Genomic DNA, 20,259 nt, shown 5'->3' on the forward strand with positions numbered 1-20,259 from the left:
TTTACTTACATGGAATTTTTTATATAATATTTTATTATTTTTTTAAATACATCAATATTAATTAATAAATCGAGCTTATGAATATTAAAAATTTGATAAATTTAACTGAATCTTAAAGAATAAATACAACAGAAATATTTTTATATATATATATATATATATATATATATATATATATATATATATATATATATATATATATATATATATATAATAAAATTTTTGTACAACTTTAAGAAATTATTAATTGATAATAAAATAAAGTAATAAAAGTTAAAGTAATAAAAAATTACTAAATATGTGCAAATCAACCAATAATTTTCTTTAAATATCTCAAAATAATTAATATATAAATTTTAAACAAAAAAGATTTTACCGTAAATTGAAAACTTATTAGAAAAAATATATACTTATTTTAAAAAAATACTTCTGTCGATCTTTTTAATGAATAACTTAATAGTTATTGTATTTTTAATTATTGTAATAGTTTATTTGAATTATAATTCGTCCATCTATTTATTTTTGTTAAATTAACTTGTTTAAAATAATTAAAATAAATATATTTTTAATTAGTTTATAAAATTATTTGGCAGAAACTTCTCTGTGCAGAAATCAAAAGTAAGATTTGATTAACAATAAAATTTTAAAGGATTCTATTCTACTTATTTAAATTTAAAATTGTAAACTGTCAATTTGAATTATACGAGGTTCATGCATTTAGTTTTTAAATAAATTTTTAAATACATCAAGATTAATTAATTATAAGCAGAACATAAAAATGTTCTTTTGAATTTGTGAAATTAAATTTTTACTTATTTAATAATATAAGTTCAGTCATAATTTACATAATCAATAAAATTGTAAAGATTTATATTCTACTTATTATAGTTTTAATTATTATAAACTGATTTCACTATTTTCCATTTCCTACTGACAATGATATAAGATTAATTTTATGATTATGATTAATAATAATAACACATGGACAACTTTTCTAAAATTGTAAATAATTGGTTACTATTATTATTTATAATATTTATTTTATTGAAATATTATTATTTCGAAAATTGATTACATTTAAATGTATAATTCAAACGTAATTAATTAAAATTAAAATACATTAACAGAATTAAAAATATCAATGGCAACGTTCGACATAAAATAATATTTTACATGATAAATATGTATGTATTAAAATTGTTTTTACAAAACACCTCTCGAATTAGTTAATGCAAATAAAATGGGTGTAAAATATTCTTTCAAACAAGAACTACGAATATTCCATTGAATTCCTGGTGATAAATTTATTTGCAATATTTAATAAAATATTATTATTTCAAAAATTACATAACGATTACCGTCATTTAAATTAAATTTATTACAAAATCAATCGAACCTAAAAATATTAATAATCGCTTTATAATGAAATTGGATTATTAAAATACTACCGCTGTTAACGACAGATATAATTACATTTAGACCATTGACGACACCGTTTAATTTACATTACGCACCAATTTTATTTTATGCAATGTCTCATCACCACTCCCACCGCCAATTTTCGGTATGAACCCAGTACCAGCAATATCCATACCGTTCCACGATCATCGTCATCCCATAATTGGCTTAGAATTAGCTACTAACCTGATGATGATTTGGAGCTGTCGAAATCCTCTTTGACCGATGGAGGCGATCCCGTATTATCAATCGGAGTCTGTGTGTCAGTGGAACTGTGCGGCGGGGCGGGCGTCGAGGCCCTTTCGGTCTTGCAATTTCTGGTCAGCGCCAATGCCTGATTCTGTAACCGAATGTGGACGCTATAAATAGTCAGCATAACACACACACACACACACATACAGAACGAATAAATAAATTAATCAATGATTAGCTCCGGCAACGTGAATTTACAAATCTGGTGGCGATCTACGTCTATTGCAAACGCGCCTAATCTGGGTTAAGTGAGGTCAAAAAGCGGCAGAATTCCTGAACGCTCCATTTATCAGATCAGAAACATCATAATTAGGAACACAATCTTTAGTGCCACCCGTCAATTAACGCACTCGTGAATTATTTTGACTGATTTATATGGAAAATCTGCTTTTGTTTTCGCCAATGGTGTCATGTCACGCAATGTGTATTAATAAATTAATTCCTACAAATTGTTAAAAATATTTATAGTTAGCAAGCTCAAAGCAGCAAATTACTATATATGTAATTTTTTACATACATGCATTTTTTTATCTAATATTTTATTATTAAATTATTATTAATAAAATAATAATAATAATTATTATTATTTTAAATACATCAATATTAATTAATAAAACAAACTTATGAATATAAAAAATTTGATAAATTTAATTGAATTTTTAAAAATAAATACAATTTTTTATATATTTAATAAAAGTTTTGTACAGTTTTAAGAAAAAATTAATTAATAATAAAATTATATTCCATTAATTGTAGTTTTAATTAAATTAAACTGTTAATAATATATGTCCTTATATTTTTTGAGCATATTCAAAATTTATAAAGTTAAAGTAATACAAAATTACTAAATATGTATTTTTTTTGTATATCTGCAAATCTGCCAATAATTTTCTTTAAATATCTCAAAATTAATTAATGAACAAATTTTATGATAGAATACAAAAAAGTTTTTACCTTAAATTGAAAACCTATTAGAAAAAATATACCTTTTTAATGAATAACTTAATAATTAATAAATTAATTTATTTAATATAATTAAAATTAGTATTTAAATTAGTAAAAATTATTTATAAACAATAACTCCTTTTCTTATTTTACGAATATTTAAAATTAATTAAAATTAATTAATTAATTTTTACTTATGTGCACATATATTTTTTTGAAATCACACACAATTTATTACGAAAATTTTCGAAATTTTGTTTAGACTATACAAAAGATATTTCATTAAAATATATATATATGTATTATTACTTACTTAAATAAATTACTATTTTTTTCTATTGAAAAATTCAGAAATTTATAGCTATATTTAAAATTTAAAAATTATAAAAAATAACTAAAATATTCAAAATTAGGAATTAGAAAAACTTAAATAATTTCAAAAATGAATTAACATTATGTAGAGCTCTAATCAATATGAAAGTTTTCTCTTTCTGATTAACTCTACTTAACTATAATATTATAAACTTTTTGATATAAGCTAATGGTTTTAAATAAAATAAATTTAAAGAAGTTTTTGAATAAGAATAACACCTTGAAATGGGGTTAAAATTATTAAAAACTTTGAATTAATGAAATAGACTCCAAAATTTATAACTATCTATAAAACTTTAAAGTTATAAAAATAACCAAAGTATTCAAAATTAAGAATTAGAAAAACTATAGCTAATATAATTTCAAAAATAACATTTCTAGAAAAGTAATAATTTCAAAAAGTTAATTAACACTTCTGTAAAACGTTCATTAATCTGAAAGTTTTTTCTTCTCTTTATGATTAACTCTTCTTAACTATTTTATTATAATTTTTTTGATATAAGTTAATGGTTTTAAATAAAATAAACTTAAAGAAAAGTTTTTGAGTTAGAATAACACTTTGAAATGGGATTAAAATTCTTAAAAACTTTGAATTAATGAAATAGACTCCAAAATTTGTAACTATCTATAAAACTTTAAAATTATAAAAATAACCAAAATATTCAAAATTAAGAATTAGAAACACTATAGCTTATATAATTTCAAAAATAACATTTGTAAAAAATAATAATTTCAGAAAGTTAATTAATATTTCTGTAAAACATTCATTAATCTGAAAGTTTTATCTTCTCTTACTGATTAACTCTTCTTAACTATGTTATTATAAATCTTTTGATATAAGCTAATGGTTTTATATAAAATAAGCTTAAAGAAAAGGTGACATTCTTATTCAAAATAAAAACGTCACCTTTAAATAGGGTTAAAATTATTAAAAAAACTTTGAATTAATGAAAATGACTCCAAAATTTAACTTTATCTTTAAAACTTTAAATTTATAAAAAATAACCAAAATATTCAAAATTAGGAACTAGAAAAACATTTCTGTAAAGCTTTTATCAATATGAACGTTTTCTCTCTCTGATTAACCTGTATTACCTATATTATTATAAAATTTTTGACATAAACTAATGATTTTAAATAAAATAAACTAAAAGAAAAATTTTTAAAATAAGAATGTCACCTTAATATGGGGTTAAAATTAATAAAAAAACTATGAAGTAATTAAATTGACTCTAAAATTTCTAATTAACTCTTCTTAACATAACTTAATTATTATAAAATTTTTGATATAAACTAAAGGTTTTAAATAAAATAAATTTAAAGAAAAGTTTTTGAATAAAAATATCATCTAAAATTATTAATGAAATAGACTCCAAAAAGTTATAAAAAATAACCAAAATATTCAAAATTAGGAATTTCATTTCTGTAAAGCTTTCATCAATCTGAAAGTTTTCTCTTTCTGATTAACTAACTCTTTTTAATTATATTATTATAAAATTTTTGATGTAACTAATGATTTTAAATAAAATAAAGTTAAGGAAATGTTTTTAGAATAAGAATGTCACCTTTACACGGGGTTAAAATTAAAGAGTCTTGAAATGATGAAATACACTTCAAAATTTGTAATTATCTTTAAAATTTTATACATAATATTATAAAAAATAACTAAAATGTTTAAAATTAGAAAAACTATAGCTTACATAATTTTAAAAATAAATTAACATGTCTGTAAAGCTTTAATCAATCTGATTAACTCATCTTGAATATATTATTATAAAATTTTTGATTTAAAGTAATTTTGTATTAAATAAAATAAACTTAAAGAAACGTTCTTAGAGTAATAATTTCACTTTTAAATGATATTAAAATTTATAAAATAGTTTCAATTAACAAGGATTAGCATTACTGAAAATTTTACTCAAATTTAAAAATTCCTCCTTTAAAATTAACACTTGTTAAATGCGTCCAATGGGAAAAATAAAAAAAAAATGTTACAATATAATTGTAGTAAATCAAAGTAAATTCAAGGAAAGGCTTTCGAGATTGAAAATGTTCCCTGCGCGTGGGATTAAAATCAGTAAGACAGCGTGAAATAATAAGATAAATCAAGCGATAAAATTGTTTGGGATTGGGATGGAGAGGATGGTAAAATATGGTTATGACCCTTGAAAAAGAATGTCGTTATTAAAGGAAAGAGTACATTGTTTTAAATAGGAGTGCGCTGGGGTGGAAGTTTAGAAGTCCATAACCCTATCATTGTTTTCTTAAACTCCCCCTCCAGTTATAATGCCAGCTTTCTCCTGCTAGCAGGCGAGCTCAGATAAATAAGAAGATCTATACTAAATCTGCATGACTCATAATTCAGTTAATCCGTATATAACAAGCATTTGTGTACTTGTTTTTTAAGCCGTGTTCTTAGTCTTTAAAACTAAATAAGCTCATCAACCTCTACGCTACAACATACTTACAAAAAGAATACGCGTATACTCCCAGGGATTAAATTTATAAATGACAAATTAAGAACGAAATCTTTTTTTAAATTAATCCTTAATCTTTACTAATGGGCATACATAACGCTCTTAATAAAGGATACGCGTAAATATGATTACCACTTATTTATATCGCACTCTTTGTTTTTTATTTGATAGTTTTCCATATGTGATTGCTCCGTACTTTTTGCTTTTCAACATCATCGCCTTCTAAGACCAAAACCAATTGTATTAACAACCAATCAAAGGCAATTTTCCACACGGTTGTCGCGTGCATTAAAATTTTTCATTTCTAATGACTGTAATCGAATTACGTTGGCGCTGACACAAAAACAAACGTACTTCAGCACGAAGAACACGGATAAACTGAAGCGGAGACATTGAAAGTTTAGCGTGTCGTCTGTTTTGCGGGACACACGCGTGCAACGATTACATTAACATGCGGGATGCGGGATTCGTCCTTTACAGCATCAGCGGCTTCATCCCCATTGAGTGTAAGGTGTTCGATGTTGGGGTAAGACGTCAGACCTAATTACGCACGTTGGGAGACTCAATTATTTATTACTTTATTAAGTGTTAAACAGTAGTTTGAATTATTTGTTTGACGTGTGTGCATTTTAAAAATAGAAGGTATGATGGAATAAGTACTTGTTTGATTTTTATTAACCAAGGTTAATTTAAAAAAGGTGATAAAATTTTTGTAGTTGTTTTATAACCTATTATTATTATAATTTTTAATCCGGATTTACAATATTTCTTTTGTTACATGCTGGTAATAAATAATTTTGTCATGTATTCAACGTTAAACATTTCTTAAAACAACAGACCTTCATTTAAAATTTGTTTTATTCAATAAAATAAACAAATTCACGAGAAAATAAATAGTGGACATAGGGACATTAACATTATAAAGCTTTCTTTGAGCATCTAATGTGACATGTGGTTTTGGATTGACATGAAGAAACAGAGGAACTTTTCTATACACTAAAAAATCTAGTTTTTTCCATTACCTTTGCCCATTTTGGAGTAGCAGAAAGTTTTATTGATTGTTTGGTCTCTTGGAAGTTAGTAAATATATAAAATTCCTCCCACAGACATTAAAGTCTTTCTTGGGATAAGATTTTTATTAAATTTTACGACACATTCCTCATTTCTTCAATGGTACAGAGGTTTCACAACAATCATGACGTTATTCAATTGTCATATGTTACTTTGAGCTGAATTTTGAACCCAAAAAAAAAAGGTTTAAAGAAGTATTATGCACAATTTAAAACAAAAGTGTAAAATGTAATATAAAAATATATTCAAATAAACCATTAATCAAAGTCGTTATCTTTTTCAGTACTTAATATAATTCTAATTATCAAAAATTGTAAAATGCTTCAAATATGACTTACAAAATATATATTGTAAACAGCTTTTTGTAGTCCAAATATATTATTTCCAATTTTTAAAATCGGTTTTGTATCTTATAAAATGTTATGACAGGATGTGGAAAAAAACCCTGTCATAAACTTTAATTATATTATATTATTCAGTTAAAGATTAGGATTAAGATCTGTTGTCATAACAACGGGTGTAAAAGCCCAGTCATAAACCTTAACCCTTAAAAAAAATACCAGTGCCTGGATTAAACCAAAAATAGAAAGGATATGCATCGGTCATGATTAGCCTTCATAAACTCTCGTTTTTTCAATTACTGTCAACAGGCAACAGTTTTATTGTAACCATCCAAGTTGTTTAATATATGTATTAAATTAAAGTAAATAAAATGCAACAGAATTTACGAAGACAATAAATAAACATATTTTAATACCAAAAATATAAAACTTGTAAATTCATTAAAAGTTTATTAAATTTGACAGATTTTATTCAAAAAATAGTATTGTAATTAGATTTTAACAAATGGCAAAGTCTGCCAGAGGTGATGTAATTCAAAAAATAAAAACGATTTATTAATAAGTTCTTCTTCGAAATTGGTATTATATTTTAAATATATATTTTTTTGAGTTTCTGGTGTTTGAAATGAGCCACATTGTATATAAAAAATATTTATGTACACCACTTTTCAAATATTCAGAACCACTTGAAAGAGAATATTACGTTTTCCTGTTTTTGGAGTTTCTAATGAGCCACACTGTATATGAAAAATATTATTTTTAATAATTTATAAAATACTATTTTTTTATTTCTATTAAATGTATATTAATATTATTTTTATATCCATTTTTAATTTAATTGTCATTTTATAGAAGTAACTTAATATTTTTAAATTAATAAATATTCTATAGATAAAGAAAAATATTTAAAAAATTGAAAAATTTAAGTTCTCATAAGAACTAATTAAAAGAAAATATCACGTTTTTCTCTTTTTGGTGTTTCCAATGAGCCACAATGTATATAAAAAATATTTAAATGCACAATTAAATACAATAAAAAATGTTGATTTTTTTTTTGTAATTAATTCTTGAATAATTATTGAATTATACATTTATAAATTCAATTTTGGCAAAATCTTATTATTTTTATTATTTAAGATTTTATATTATCAAAAATATTATATTTAGTAATTTACAAAATATTATTTTTTATATATCTATAAAATATATATTAGATTTATTTTTACATCCACTTCTAATTTAATTGTCGTCCTATAAAAGTATTTTAATATTTTAATAATTTAACAAATATTCTGTAGATAAACAAAAATATTTAAAACTGAAAAATTTGTCTGCCAATAAGACTTAGTCAAAAGTAAAAATTATATGTTTATGTTTTTGATGTTTCCAATGAACCACACTGTATTAAAAAAATATTTAAATAGACTATTTTTTAAATATTCAGAATAAATAAATAATAAAAAATACAATAAAAATGTTTTTTTGTAGTAAACTATTTTTTTAATAATTATTAGACATAATTATTTTATATTTTCTAAATAATAGATATTATCAGAAATGTAATTTATTAAACAACAAATATGGTGTACATAAATAATGAAATTGTCTTTTCTCAATGTATTAAATACTATTTTTTAAATTTTCAATAATTAATAAAACTATTTAGAAATATAAATTATTATACTGCTTAAAAATTGAATTTTTTAAATAAAATATAAAAAATATAATTTTTTAAAAATTACATAATATAATTTTTTATTATTCTCATAAAATTTGAATATTTTTTATATTAATTCTATATTTATTTTCATCAATTAAAATTTTAATTTTTAATTAATAATTAATATTTCGATGATATAAGTCACAAAATAGTTTTCCATAAAACAAACAATTTTTAAAAATTGAGTCGTTCACACATATCGTGTAAATAAACAAAAATTGTATTTATTAATTAATTGTTTTTATGTAAAGGCAGCAAAGAAATCAGAAGTAATTAGTGATTAAACACGTATGTGACTAAACATGTACAGTTTTCTAATTAAAACATATAATAATCAATTTGAAAGACTAATAAAGAAAAGTTTAAAACACATCATTTTAATATCAAATTTAGAAAAAAAAAACCGAACATATGACAGAAATATTATAAATGAAATGTTATGCCTTTTGAATATTCTAATCTTATCCAAAATCTAATACATAAAAACATTCGGTTGTATTCAAATAAATTTATATATACATACATAAGTAATAAAATAGTTGTTCCAAACGTCGCTGCATAATAAATTATGCATAAATGTGTTTTGTTTTAAGCAGGAATAATTTATAATACGAAAAAAACCTGAATAAATTAACGTATTTCATTGATGAACATTTTCAAAACGGCCCCTTGCTCAGTCGATTTGGTCCCAATGTGCGTTTGGCATTCACATACGCAATATTCTGCCAGTTCGGCACTTGAACGCGATTTGGCAGGTCGATGATCTAAGCTAAGGGCCATGCCAAAGTAAAAGCGACCCGCCGACACTTTTTGCACATTGATTCGTAGAATTTGAAATATGGACTACGTGTCACACGTTAATCCAGATTCCACTTGCCGAAACCCTGCTCCGACAAAAGACCTTTAAATATACCCGCAATTTAATGTCTATAATGAATTAAAGCATTGTTTTCCTGTCTCGGATGGCACACATTTTTATTTTGCGACGGTCGATTGTGGGCTAATTTCGTTAAAAATACTTCGTATACTTGTATGCAAATAACGGTGTTCGTGTGAATATTCGTAATTTGGCCCGGATTATTGTTTTCGATCAGTTGTGGTGTAATGTTTTTAAGTTTTCAAATAAATAATGGTCTGAAATATCGATGAACACGTTTTATTTTATCAAGCAAATCGAAGCACTCGTTTGAATATTTGTAATTCGATGCCGAATTATTGTTTTCAATGATTTGTAACGTAATATTTTTATCTTTTCATAAATAATATCCTTATGTGTCGATAAACATTTATAAATTTATCCAGTAGGCCGTTCTTACGTGTAATGAATTAATAATTTCACCAAACGGCAGATTAATCTTTAAAGATAGTTTTGAAAAACTTTGTAAACTTGTAAGTATATAAAGGCATTCATATGAATATTTGTAATTTGAGGCCTGATTATTATTTTCATTGTTTTTTGATAGAATATTTTAATCTTTACTAAACAATATCCCAATGTGTTGATAAACATCAATAAATTTGTCTAATAGCTCGTTCTTACATGTAATAAAGTCTAATTAATGATTTCATCAAAGTCAATACCTGGTCACACATCATTAAAGCCTGCACACAAATTGTTAATGATAAATAAAACGTAAAATTATTGCAGTCTTACATGAGGTTCAAACGCAGATTAATCTTTAAGGATAGTTTTGAAAATACTTCGTAAACTTATAAGTATATAAAGACATTCATATGAATATTTGTAATTTGAGGTCTGATTATTATTTTCATTGATTTTTTACACAATATTTTATTCTTTACTAAACAATATCCCAATGTGTTGATAACCATAAATAAATTTGTCTAATAGTTCGTTCTTACAGGTAATGAAGTCTAATTAATAATTTCACCAAAGTCAATATCTGATCACACATCATTAAAGCCTGCACACAAATTATTAATGATAAATAAAACGTAAAATTATTGCAGTCTTACAAGAGGTCTAAACGGCAGATTAATCTTTAAGGATAGTTTTGAAAATACTTCGGAAACTTGTAAGTATATAAAGGCATTCATATGAATATTTGTAATTTGAGGCCTGATTATAATTTTCATTATTTTTTGGCAGAATATTTTTATCTTTACTAAATAATATCCCAATGTGTTGATAAACATCAATAAATTTGTCTAATAGCTCGTTCTTACATGTAATCAAGTCTAATTAATAATTTCACCAAAGTCAATATCTGATCACACATCATTAAAGCCTGCACACAAATTATTAATGATAAATAAAACGTAAAATTATTGCAGTCTTACAGGAGGTCTAAACGGCAGATTAATCTTTAAGGATAGTTTTGAAAATACTTCGGAAACTTGTAAGTATATAAATGCATTCATATGAATATTTGTAATTTGAGGCCTGATTATAATTTTCATTATTTTTTGGCAGAATATTTTAATCTTTACTAAATAATATCCCAATGTGTTGATAAACATCAATAAATTTGTCTAATAGCTCGTTCTTACATGTAATGAAGTCTAATTAATAATTTCACCAAAGTCAATACGTGGTCACGCATCATTAAAGCCTGCACACAAATTGTTAATGATAAATAAAACGTAAAATTATTGCAGTCTTACAGGAGGTCCAAACGGCAGATTAATCTTTAAGGATAGTTTTGAAAATACTTCGGAAACTTGTAAGTATATAAATGCATTCATATGAATATTTGTAATTTGAGGCCTGATTATAATTTTCATTATTTTTTGGCAGAATATTTTAATCTTTACTAAATAATATCCCAATGTGTTGATAAACATCAATAAATTTGTCTAATAGCTCGTTCTAACATGTAATAAAGTCTAATTAATGATTTCATCAAAGTCAATACCTGGTCACACATCATTAAAGCCTGCACACAAAATTGTAAATGATAAAACGTAAAATTATTGCAGTCTTACAGGAGGTCCAAACAGCTGATTACTCTTTAAGGATAGTTTTGAAAATACTTCGTAAACTTGTAAGTATATAAAGGCATTCATATGAATATTTGTAATTTGAGGTCTGATTATTATTTTCATTGATTTTTTACACAATATTTTCATCTTTACTAAACAATATCCCAATGTGTTGATAAACATCAATAAATTTGTCTAATAGCTCGTTCTTACATGTAATGAAGTCTAATTAATAATTTCACCAAAGTCAATACCTGATCACACATCATTAAAGCCTGCACACAAATTATTAATGATAAATAAAACGTAAAATTATTGCAGTCTTACAGGAGGTCCAAACGGCAGATTAATCTTTAAGGATAGTTTTGAAAATAAACCGTAAACTTGTAAGTGTATAAAGGCATTCATGTGAATATTTGCAATTTGAGGCCTGATTATTATTTTCATTGTTTTTGACAGAATATTTTAATCTTTTACCAAACAATATCCCAATATGTCGATAAACAGTTATAAATTAATCAAATAGCTTGTTCTTACATGTAATGAAGTCTAATTAATAATTTTCCCAAAGTCATTCATATGAATATTTCTAATTTGCGGCCAGATTATAATTTCCGATGATTTGTAACGTAATATTTTTAAGCCTTTCAATAAATAATAACATAAAGTGTCGATGGACACCTCCAAACTTATCTAATAGTTGATTCTTACAAGGAATGACGCCCAATTAATAATATCACCAAACACAATACCTGATCACACATCATTAAATCCACCAGTCAATGTGTTAACGATAAATAAAAAACAAAAATTATTGCAGTCCTAGGGGACACACAAACAACAACAAATTAATTTTTTTTATCTTACAATCGTGTTTTGTCGTTATTTATTTGACTAACGTTCCCAATGAAGAATTATTTATACCCGTTGATGTCATTCTTCAGTGTTTCAGTGTAATTAAAGAGGTAAGTTAATAGTTTTTAAATTTTTAAAAACTGTTTAGGAACGACACGTAAAAAATAATTAGTGAAAGATCGCCCGCTGCGCAGAAAATACATAATTTTCGGATATCAGCCGAACCGTCAAACAATTAATTAACCATCGGTTTTTAGATTTTTTTTAAGTAATTTATTGTGGTGTGAAGGAATTTACGTGAGGCGTATTCCGAGTCTTAAATTAAGATTTGTATTATTAAAATATAAATGAAGATGAGGCACCTGAGCATAATTGCATGGAAAATAACAATATTTTTATTTAATTATTAATTATAAGATAATGAATTCTTTGAGGAATCACACAAAAGAAAAATATGTTTTCGTTGAATGGGCCGCGGAATGATATTTATCGGTTATATTAATGCTTATAATAATAAATAGCAATACAACTGTCAAAATATATGATTCGATTGATTAGAAAATTGATAGTTTTTACAGTTAGGATGTGCAAAGGAATATGTTACGTTCGTACATCCCAGCCGTAAAATATTTCTATTACAATGGCATAGTTTCCATTATCTTAAATGGCTGGCGAGATGTGCATTCCTGCGATCGTTTCTTAACCAAATAATTAATGATAACAACAACTGTGATACATCCCAAATCTAACATAGACACGGCTTCTTCACGTAATTAAAACATTTCGTTATTAGGCTTACCATAAATGATATAATGCTTAAGGATAAGTCTGTTAACATAGTAAATTTAAATCTGTTTGAAACAAGTCAAGATAAGCGTTAAACAGTAGTTAGATTAATATATTGTCTTAAAGATAACTGAAACGAACTTGGTTTAGTTTTAATAATGTTAATAAAACGGGCTACCAGTATTTAGAGTAATTTTATACACGACTAAATTAATTATTCTTTTATTTATTTGTCTTGTTCACTTTTACTTGTTTCGATATCTAATTGTGAAAAGGAAATGACCTCACAGGATGCGTTTGCTGATTACGGATAATCCAGATTAACACTGAAGTTTGGTCAAAAAATTATCATTTTTCTATCCACGTTTTTAATTAAATTAAAAAACGGTGTTTGAAAAGCTCAAGGTTAAAATTATTTTATAATTATGTTATCAGAGGGTTTTCGTAATCATTTTATCCGAAATTATCCGTAGACAATAGTAAACAGTTTTTTGATTGTTAATTTTTCTTTGAGAACAATGTACAAACAAAGGCAATAAATCTTCGTAAATCTGGCTGTATAACATTTTTAACTCATACATCAGGTCCGACAAATGTATTATAATATTTAAAACAATTTTACACAAATCATTTATCCTATAAAACAAATAATGAAATAGCCATTTACTACCATTAATATTTTAAATAAATTATTAAACATTGCAGTATGCAAATATATGAACAAATGGTCAGCTTAATATAATACATATTTTATTATTTGTTACTATTTTCATAAAATATGTGTTTGTTTTAATGTGTGTACACACCATCCCCAAAAACAACTAGTCTTAATTTAATTACAATGTGAAACAAAAATTTAATTGTTACGTCAACTTTTTTTAATAAAAGATTTAAAGGAAAAGTTCACAAAACAACTTATTCTTAAACGTAATAAACAAACATTTGTTGACTATTTTTAGTGACAATTGTTAACCTGTGTGCGGTAGTTTTTAAAATTTATAAATCCTTCAAAACAAAAAAAAAGGGAATATATATTCTAAAACAACGACAAATGATATAATATTTTTGTGTAAATAATAATGATGTTTTTTAAAAACAAATTTTATGATCCATTTTTAAAATATAAAATGAAAGCTCAGTATGAAAATTATCTTTATAAAAATAATAAACATGTGTCACCTGAGATTTTTATATCTCGTATTTATTATTTATAAATATTTGATGAATAATCAAACAGAAATTTACAAATCACTCTTCTAAATGTCTGCTGTTTACAACTGCTAACAATAATAAAAAATAAGAAACAAAAAATATGTTACTAGCCTTTTTATACAGCAAAATAAGAAATTTACAAGTAATAAATTAATAATTAATAAGATAATTTGTGAAATAATTTCAAATACTTGTTTTTATATTTAGGTAGTAATTTAATAAAATAAAAAGTTATAAGTAAATGTTATGTCATCAATAAATCACATACGAATGTTGAATGTTATTATTGATAAATAATTTTTTTTTGTTTTAGAAGGTTGAATGTATTTTTTATGTTTTAAATAAAATATGGTTAAATTATACTGTATAGTTAACAGTAGTAAATATGATAAGCTTACCTTCAAAATAAATTTTTTAATATCTATTTTGAAGGTAAGTTAAATGGTCATTTTGAATTTTTACAATTATTAACCATACCAACCGTGGTCAAAACGTTTAAAAAATGTTTTAACCTTACCTCATACCTTATCTTTTTTCTTATTATCTTTAATGTAGCGATAAAAAAATTTTGTCTTCAAACGAGAATAAAATATGTATTTAAATTATGTTTCTATATCTATTTTGAAGGTAACATAGATAGATATTAAAAGATCTATTTTGAGGGTAAGTTGTATACTTCTCATTACATATGCCTAAAGATATTTAAAGTTATTGTGAAGGAAAATTGTTTATGATTATTAACCATAGTATAAGATGTATTTAAACTTCTAAAATTATCTTCAATTACAAAATATCTCAAAATATATATTTTAAAATTCCATATTAAGTATATTTTTATCTATCTTGGAAGAAAATTATTGATGAATTAAAATATATATATATATATATAGTATATGCATAATGTTTAGCATAGATATAAAAAAAATACTTACCTTCAAAATAGTTATTGAAATGACATTATTTTGAAGGTAAGTTATGGTCATTTTGAATTTTACGATTATTAACCATATCATATTGTGTTCGAAAGGTCTAAAAAATGCTTTAACATTACCTCAATACCTTATCTTTTTTCTTATTATCTTTAACGTTGCTATAAAAATTTGTTGAATTCAAAATATGTGTTTTAATCATATTTTTATATCAATTTTGAAAATATTAAAATATCTATTTTGAGGGTAACTTGAATACTACTCATTAAATATGCCCAAAGATATCTAAAGTTAACTTCAAAACAGTTAGAAAAAATATATTAATAAATAAATAATTCCATATTGGTTATAAGGTTATTTTTTTTAATTTTTGGATATGTTACGTATATGATGAGAGATGAGAAAAGTAGCAGTAAATAAATTATTATTATCTTCAATATATCTATAAATAATCTTACCTTCCAAATATTTATATTAGAGGAAAGTTGTTTGTCATTGTTAATTGTGGTATAACCATATCTTCAATTAAAAAATACCTCAAATTATATTAATGTATAAATATCTATCTTAACTATATAGTTATAAAAATATTTTTATCTACTTTGAAGGTAAATAATTGATGAATAAAAAAATATATGGTATGTAATTTTTAGTATAGCTATAACATATACTACTATAAATACTTACCTTCAAAATAATTATTGAAATATGTATAAATTATATTTATATTTAAGTAATCAATTGTTAAATGTAAGATATATTTTAACCATCTCATGTAATTCTTTTAAAGATGGGTTTTACCTTCTAAAATTGTCTTCAAAATAGAAATATCTATTTTAATTAATTTTTTTTATCTATTTTGGACGTATAGTATTCATGATATTTATAAAAAAGTCACTTGGATATTAGCAATGAGATTAAACAACTTTTTTGAAATTTTAAACATCGTGTGTGAAGGAATAACAATCATAGACAAATTATCTTCAACATAGCTACGAAGAAATACTTCAAAATAGCTATTGGAACATGTATTTAAATTAGTAGTAATATCTATTTTGGAGAATTGTGAACTATGTAGTATAATTTGAGTATATTTCATTCAATTCACCAAAAGTTGTCAAATCAAAATTTATTATTATATTATTTACTATGTTAGTAGCTATATGGTAGTTTCCCCATATCTTATTTAATATATCTAAACATGTATTTTATCTTCAAAATACAATATAAATTAAAATATATTTAAATTATATTTTTTATTTATTTTGAAGGCAAGTTGTTGATAATATGAATAAAAAACAATTAGATATTGCTAATGAAGTTAAATAAAACATGAACATGTGTGGATTGACAATAGTAAACAAATTATCTTTAACATAGCTATAAAAATATTTATCTTCAAAATAGTTATGAAAATATATATTTAAACTGTATTTTTTAACTATTTTGAAGGTAGATTGATATTGAAATATATATTTTAAGATAATTTATTCCATATCTTATTTAATAGTTATAAAAAACATTCTAAAGCAACTCAATTAAAGATTTATCAAATAATATATATTATTTTTTAAAATAGGCATGAATCTATCTATACTTTTATAATATATTTGAACATTACATAGTTACAACATCATTTTTGTTTCTTTCTTAAAATTTACTACGATACAGGCATTTTTAATGAAGAAACTGGAGAACATTTTGGACTTAAATCTATAACAATATTAGCACCATTGCATTTTCAGCAAATTTAGGATAAGAAAAGATGTATTATGTGAAAAAATAAAATAATATTTAATATATTAAGAATCTGCAAGTTATAACCTTTTAACCTGTGCAGTTACTATAATTTTATGATATTAACTAATAAAACTAGAGACTATTTGGGAATTTCATTTATCCCTGACTTAAACCAATAATAAATTTAGCACCACAACTAATTTGAGTTAAGTTTAGAATAATAAGACCAAAGTGCTATCTATATACGTTATAAAAAATTAAACATTGGTAATTTAAATAATACCATTAAATACTGGTGTAATAATACTATTAAATGAATAAGAGAGAATATAAAATTATATACAAATAACAAATTATATATTTTTAGTCACAAATTTGCAGATTATAAAATTTTTATGGCACCCTGTTTTTGGAAACCTTAATTTTACTTAAATAAATAGTTTTGTTTAACTTATTTTACTATATCTTAAGAAAAATTATTATTTGAAATGTTAATTATGTGGTAAAATAGTCTTAAATCAATTAATAAAGTTAGCACCATTACTAGTAAAGTTTTCTTAGAATAACTATACCAAAAGTGTTACATAAATTATAAAAATTCGACTAAATGAATGAGGTAAAAATAGAATAATTAAACATTGATATTTTGATATTTCTATAATCTATATTATCAATATTAAATAAAAATGAATTATTTGAAGGATGTATTTCATAAATTACGTTATGAAAATATATATTTAAACTGTATTTTTTAACTATTTTGAAGGTAGATTGATATTGAAATATATATTTTAAGGTAATTTATTTATAATTGCTAAATATAGTTTAACCAATTAAAAATTTATCAAATAATATATATTATTTTTTAAGATAGTCATGAATCTATCTATACTTTTATAATATATTTGAACATTAAATAGTTAAAACATCATTTTTGTTTCTTTCCTAAAATTTACTACGATACAGGCATTTTTTAAAATTTTTAATGAATTCGAAAAGTAAATAAATCGGATATTTGCCAGTTCCACCCGGCGACTTATCCCTTGTATCAACCGAAGGCCGAAATTTACGTAATACAATTCTGTGCGGCCGAACGCTTAAGGAAAACTTAAAAAGTTTAGCGATTAGCCTTTAATCTTATTACCTGCTTAAGAGGACGGATATAAATAAGGAAAAAATGACCTAACATCATGCTGACACGAACAAAACCATCTCAAATACCTGTTGAAGGTTACGAGATTTAAAACTGCAATGTGGGGTACCTGATACCTGACTTTTGACACTAAATTGTCTAGAAAATAAAACGAAAAACGTTCGCATTTTTGTTTGTGCCAACGTTAATCCGTTTGTAATAAATTAAAATGGTTTAATGTGCGGAAAAAAATGGAAAATAGTTTTAAGGCAACCATAATGCAGTGCTAAATATGATCTATAGGCGGATTTGGACTTGGCATATCAAAAACGAGCCTAAGGCGCGATTTAATTAGTCCGTGTGTAACAGTCGATATATAATAATAAAGATTAAAATTCACTCGAGTTTAACATAATTGAAAATTTAAACGTCGGTTAAAAATTTTCCCGCTTTCTAATTGATAAATATACATTAGAAACACTATATATAGAACTGAGAAAAACAAATTATGTTACAACGTTAAATAACCCGTAAAATGACTAATTTATTGACAAATTGGGATTTCACCAAAAATCACCATTCATTGATTGAGTGTGTTTAAAATTAGCAGCGGTTACAGAACGTGGTCTTGTAACGTAACGTCTTGTGGAACTTTAATGGTAACTCAAAATTAATAGTCGACTGCGACCATTAATTAAAATAGAAATAAATATTCTTTATCAACAAACGTTTATTTATTGGTTGATGATTACTTCAATTTGATGAATTTGACACAATATTTCAAGGATACAATAAAAGTTTCCACCAAGATATGAATAAAGTACAAACGATTAGTTTGGGGTTATGGTGCTAGATAATTAACGTTTATTCCATTTCTACTTAACTTTGCATTACCATAAGAAATATAATTAATTAGTAAATAGTAATAATTAATGTACATGCGTATAGTATAAAAATAGATATCTGACGTTTAAAAAGCAATTTACACACAACTTTATAATTACAATTTGCAACATATTATGTCTAATGAGTTTACTTCTATGTGCACGCAATATTATCCCCAACAATAAAAAAACAATACAATATATTTACCATTATTTGTTTAATCAATGCCCTTTAAAACCAGGGTCGTTGAAAAACTGTCTTCTTGAGGTCAAAGCTGATAATAGGCAATGGTAAAAATGAAAAACTTATGTAAGGTAATCGTTAACAACATTTTCCATTGCCCCGTTTCCTCGTCAAGTTCCATAAATTAAAACCAATCCGTTTTTTTAGTGTTTCTGCATAAGAACTACCAAAATATAAAAACAAATATTTGAAAACATTATCTTTTCAATTCGGTCCGATTTATCGATAGCGGCAAATCGTACAGAGGTTTGATAACAATTTTTGTGTATCTACGTATTTGTGCTTTGATTTGGTCTATTTAAATATTGATTATTTATCGGTCCGATTTAAAATCCGTACGTAACTGAGATGCGACAAAAAATTGTGTGCAACACAAAACGTGTCGCCGGGGCAGTCAATAACGTATGGACGGGTGTCATTAATTTTTTATAGATTATATTATTGAATATCGTTATTTGTTGCCGCTGTGTTTGTTTGTCATGAACACAAGGTACGTTGTAAATACAACACATTATTTGATGAACTTTAAACTATTATGTAGCTAGGAGTTAATGGGTTTAGTTTTACCTAAGTGATGTTAATTCATCAATAAGGAAAATAAACAGTTTAGGGTTACAGTTTTATTTAAAATTCTGCACTTTTTGTTGTATGGTTCTTCTGCATTTATATTTTCGTATTGGAGAGTGTCAGCAATGTTCTTAAAATTTTGCTAAATTATAAAAAAATGTACAATTTAAATGACTCAGGTGAAAAATTAAATAATCAAATAATTATACAATTTATATATATAAAAAATGTACAGGTTTCAACTTTTATGTAAGTTTAATTTAATTTTAATTAAGAGACTGGAGAACATTTTGGACTTAAATCTATAACAAAATTAGCACCATTGCATTTT

At 24.1% G+C, this 20,259-nt stretch overlaps 1 protein-coding gene across 1 annotated transcript in view; it reads right to left on the minus strand.

The window, feature by feature from the left end:
- The window catches only part of LOC109597156 (homeobox protein dve-1), a 55,653-nt gene that overhangs the window by 24,754 nt on the left and 10,640 nt on the right, over positions 1 to 20,259 (minus strand). The window contains exon 2 of the mRNA XM_020012792.2: positions 1,645 to 1,798. Coding sequence (XP_019868351.2) covers positions 1,645 to 1,798 — 154 coding nt within the window. The remainder of the gene's footprint in view (positions 1 to 1,644; positions 1,799 to 20,259) is intronic.

Source organism: Aethina tumida, chromosome 1 (genome assembly GCF_024364675.1).
Source record: "Aethina tumida isolate Nest 87 chromosome 1, icAetTumi1.1, whole genome shotgun sequence".
In the NCBI taxonomy this organism is placed as follows: domain Eukaryota; kingdom Metazoa; phylum Arthropoda; class Insecta; order Coleoptera; family Nitidulidae; genus Aethina; species Aethina tumida.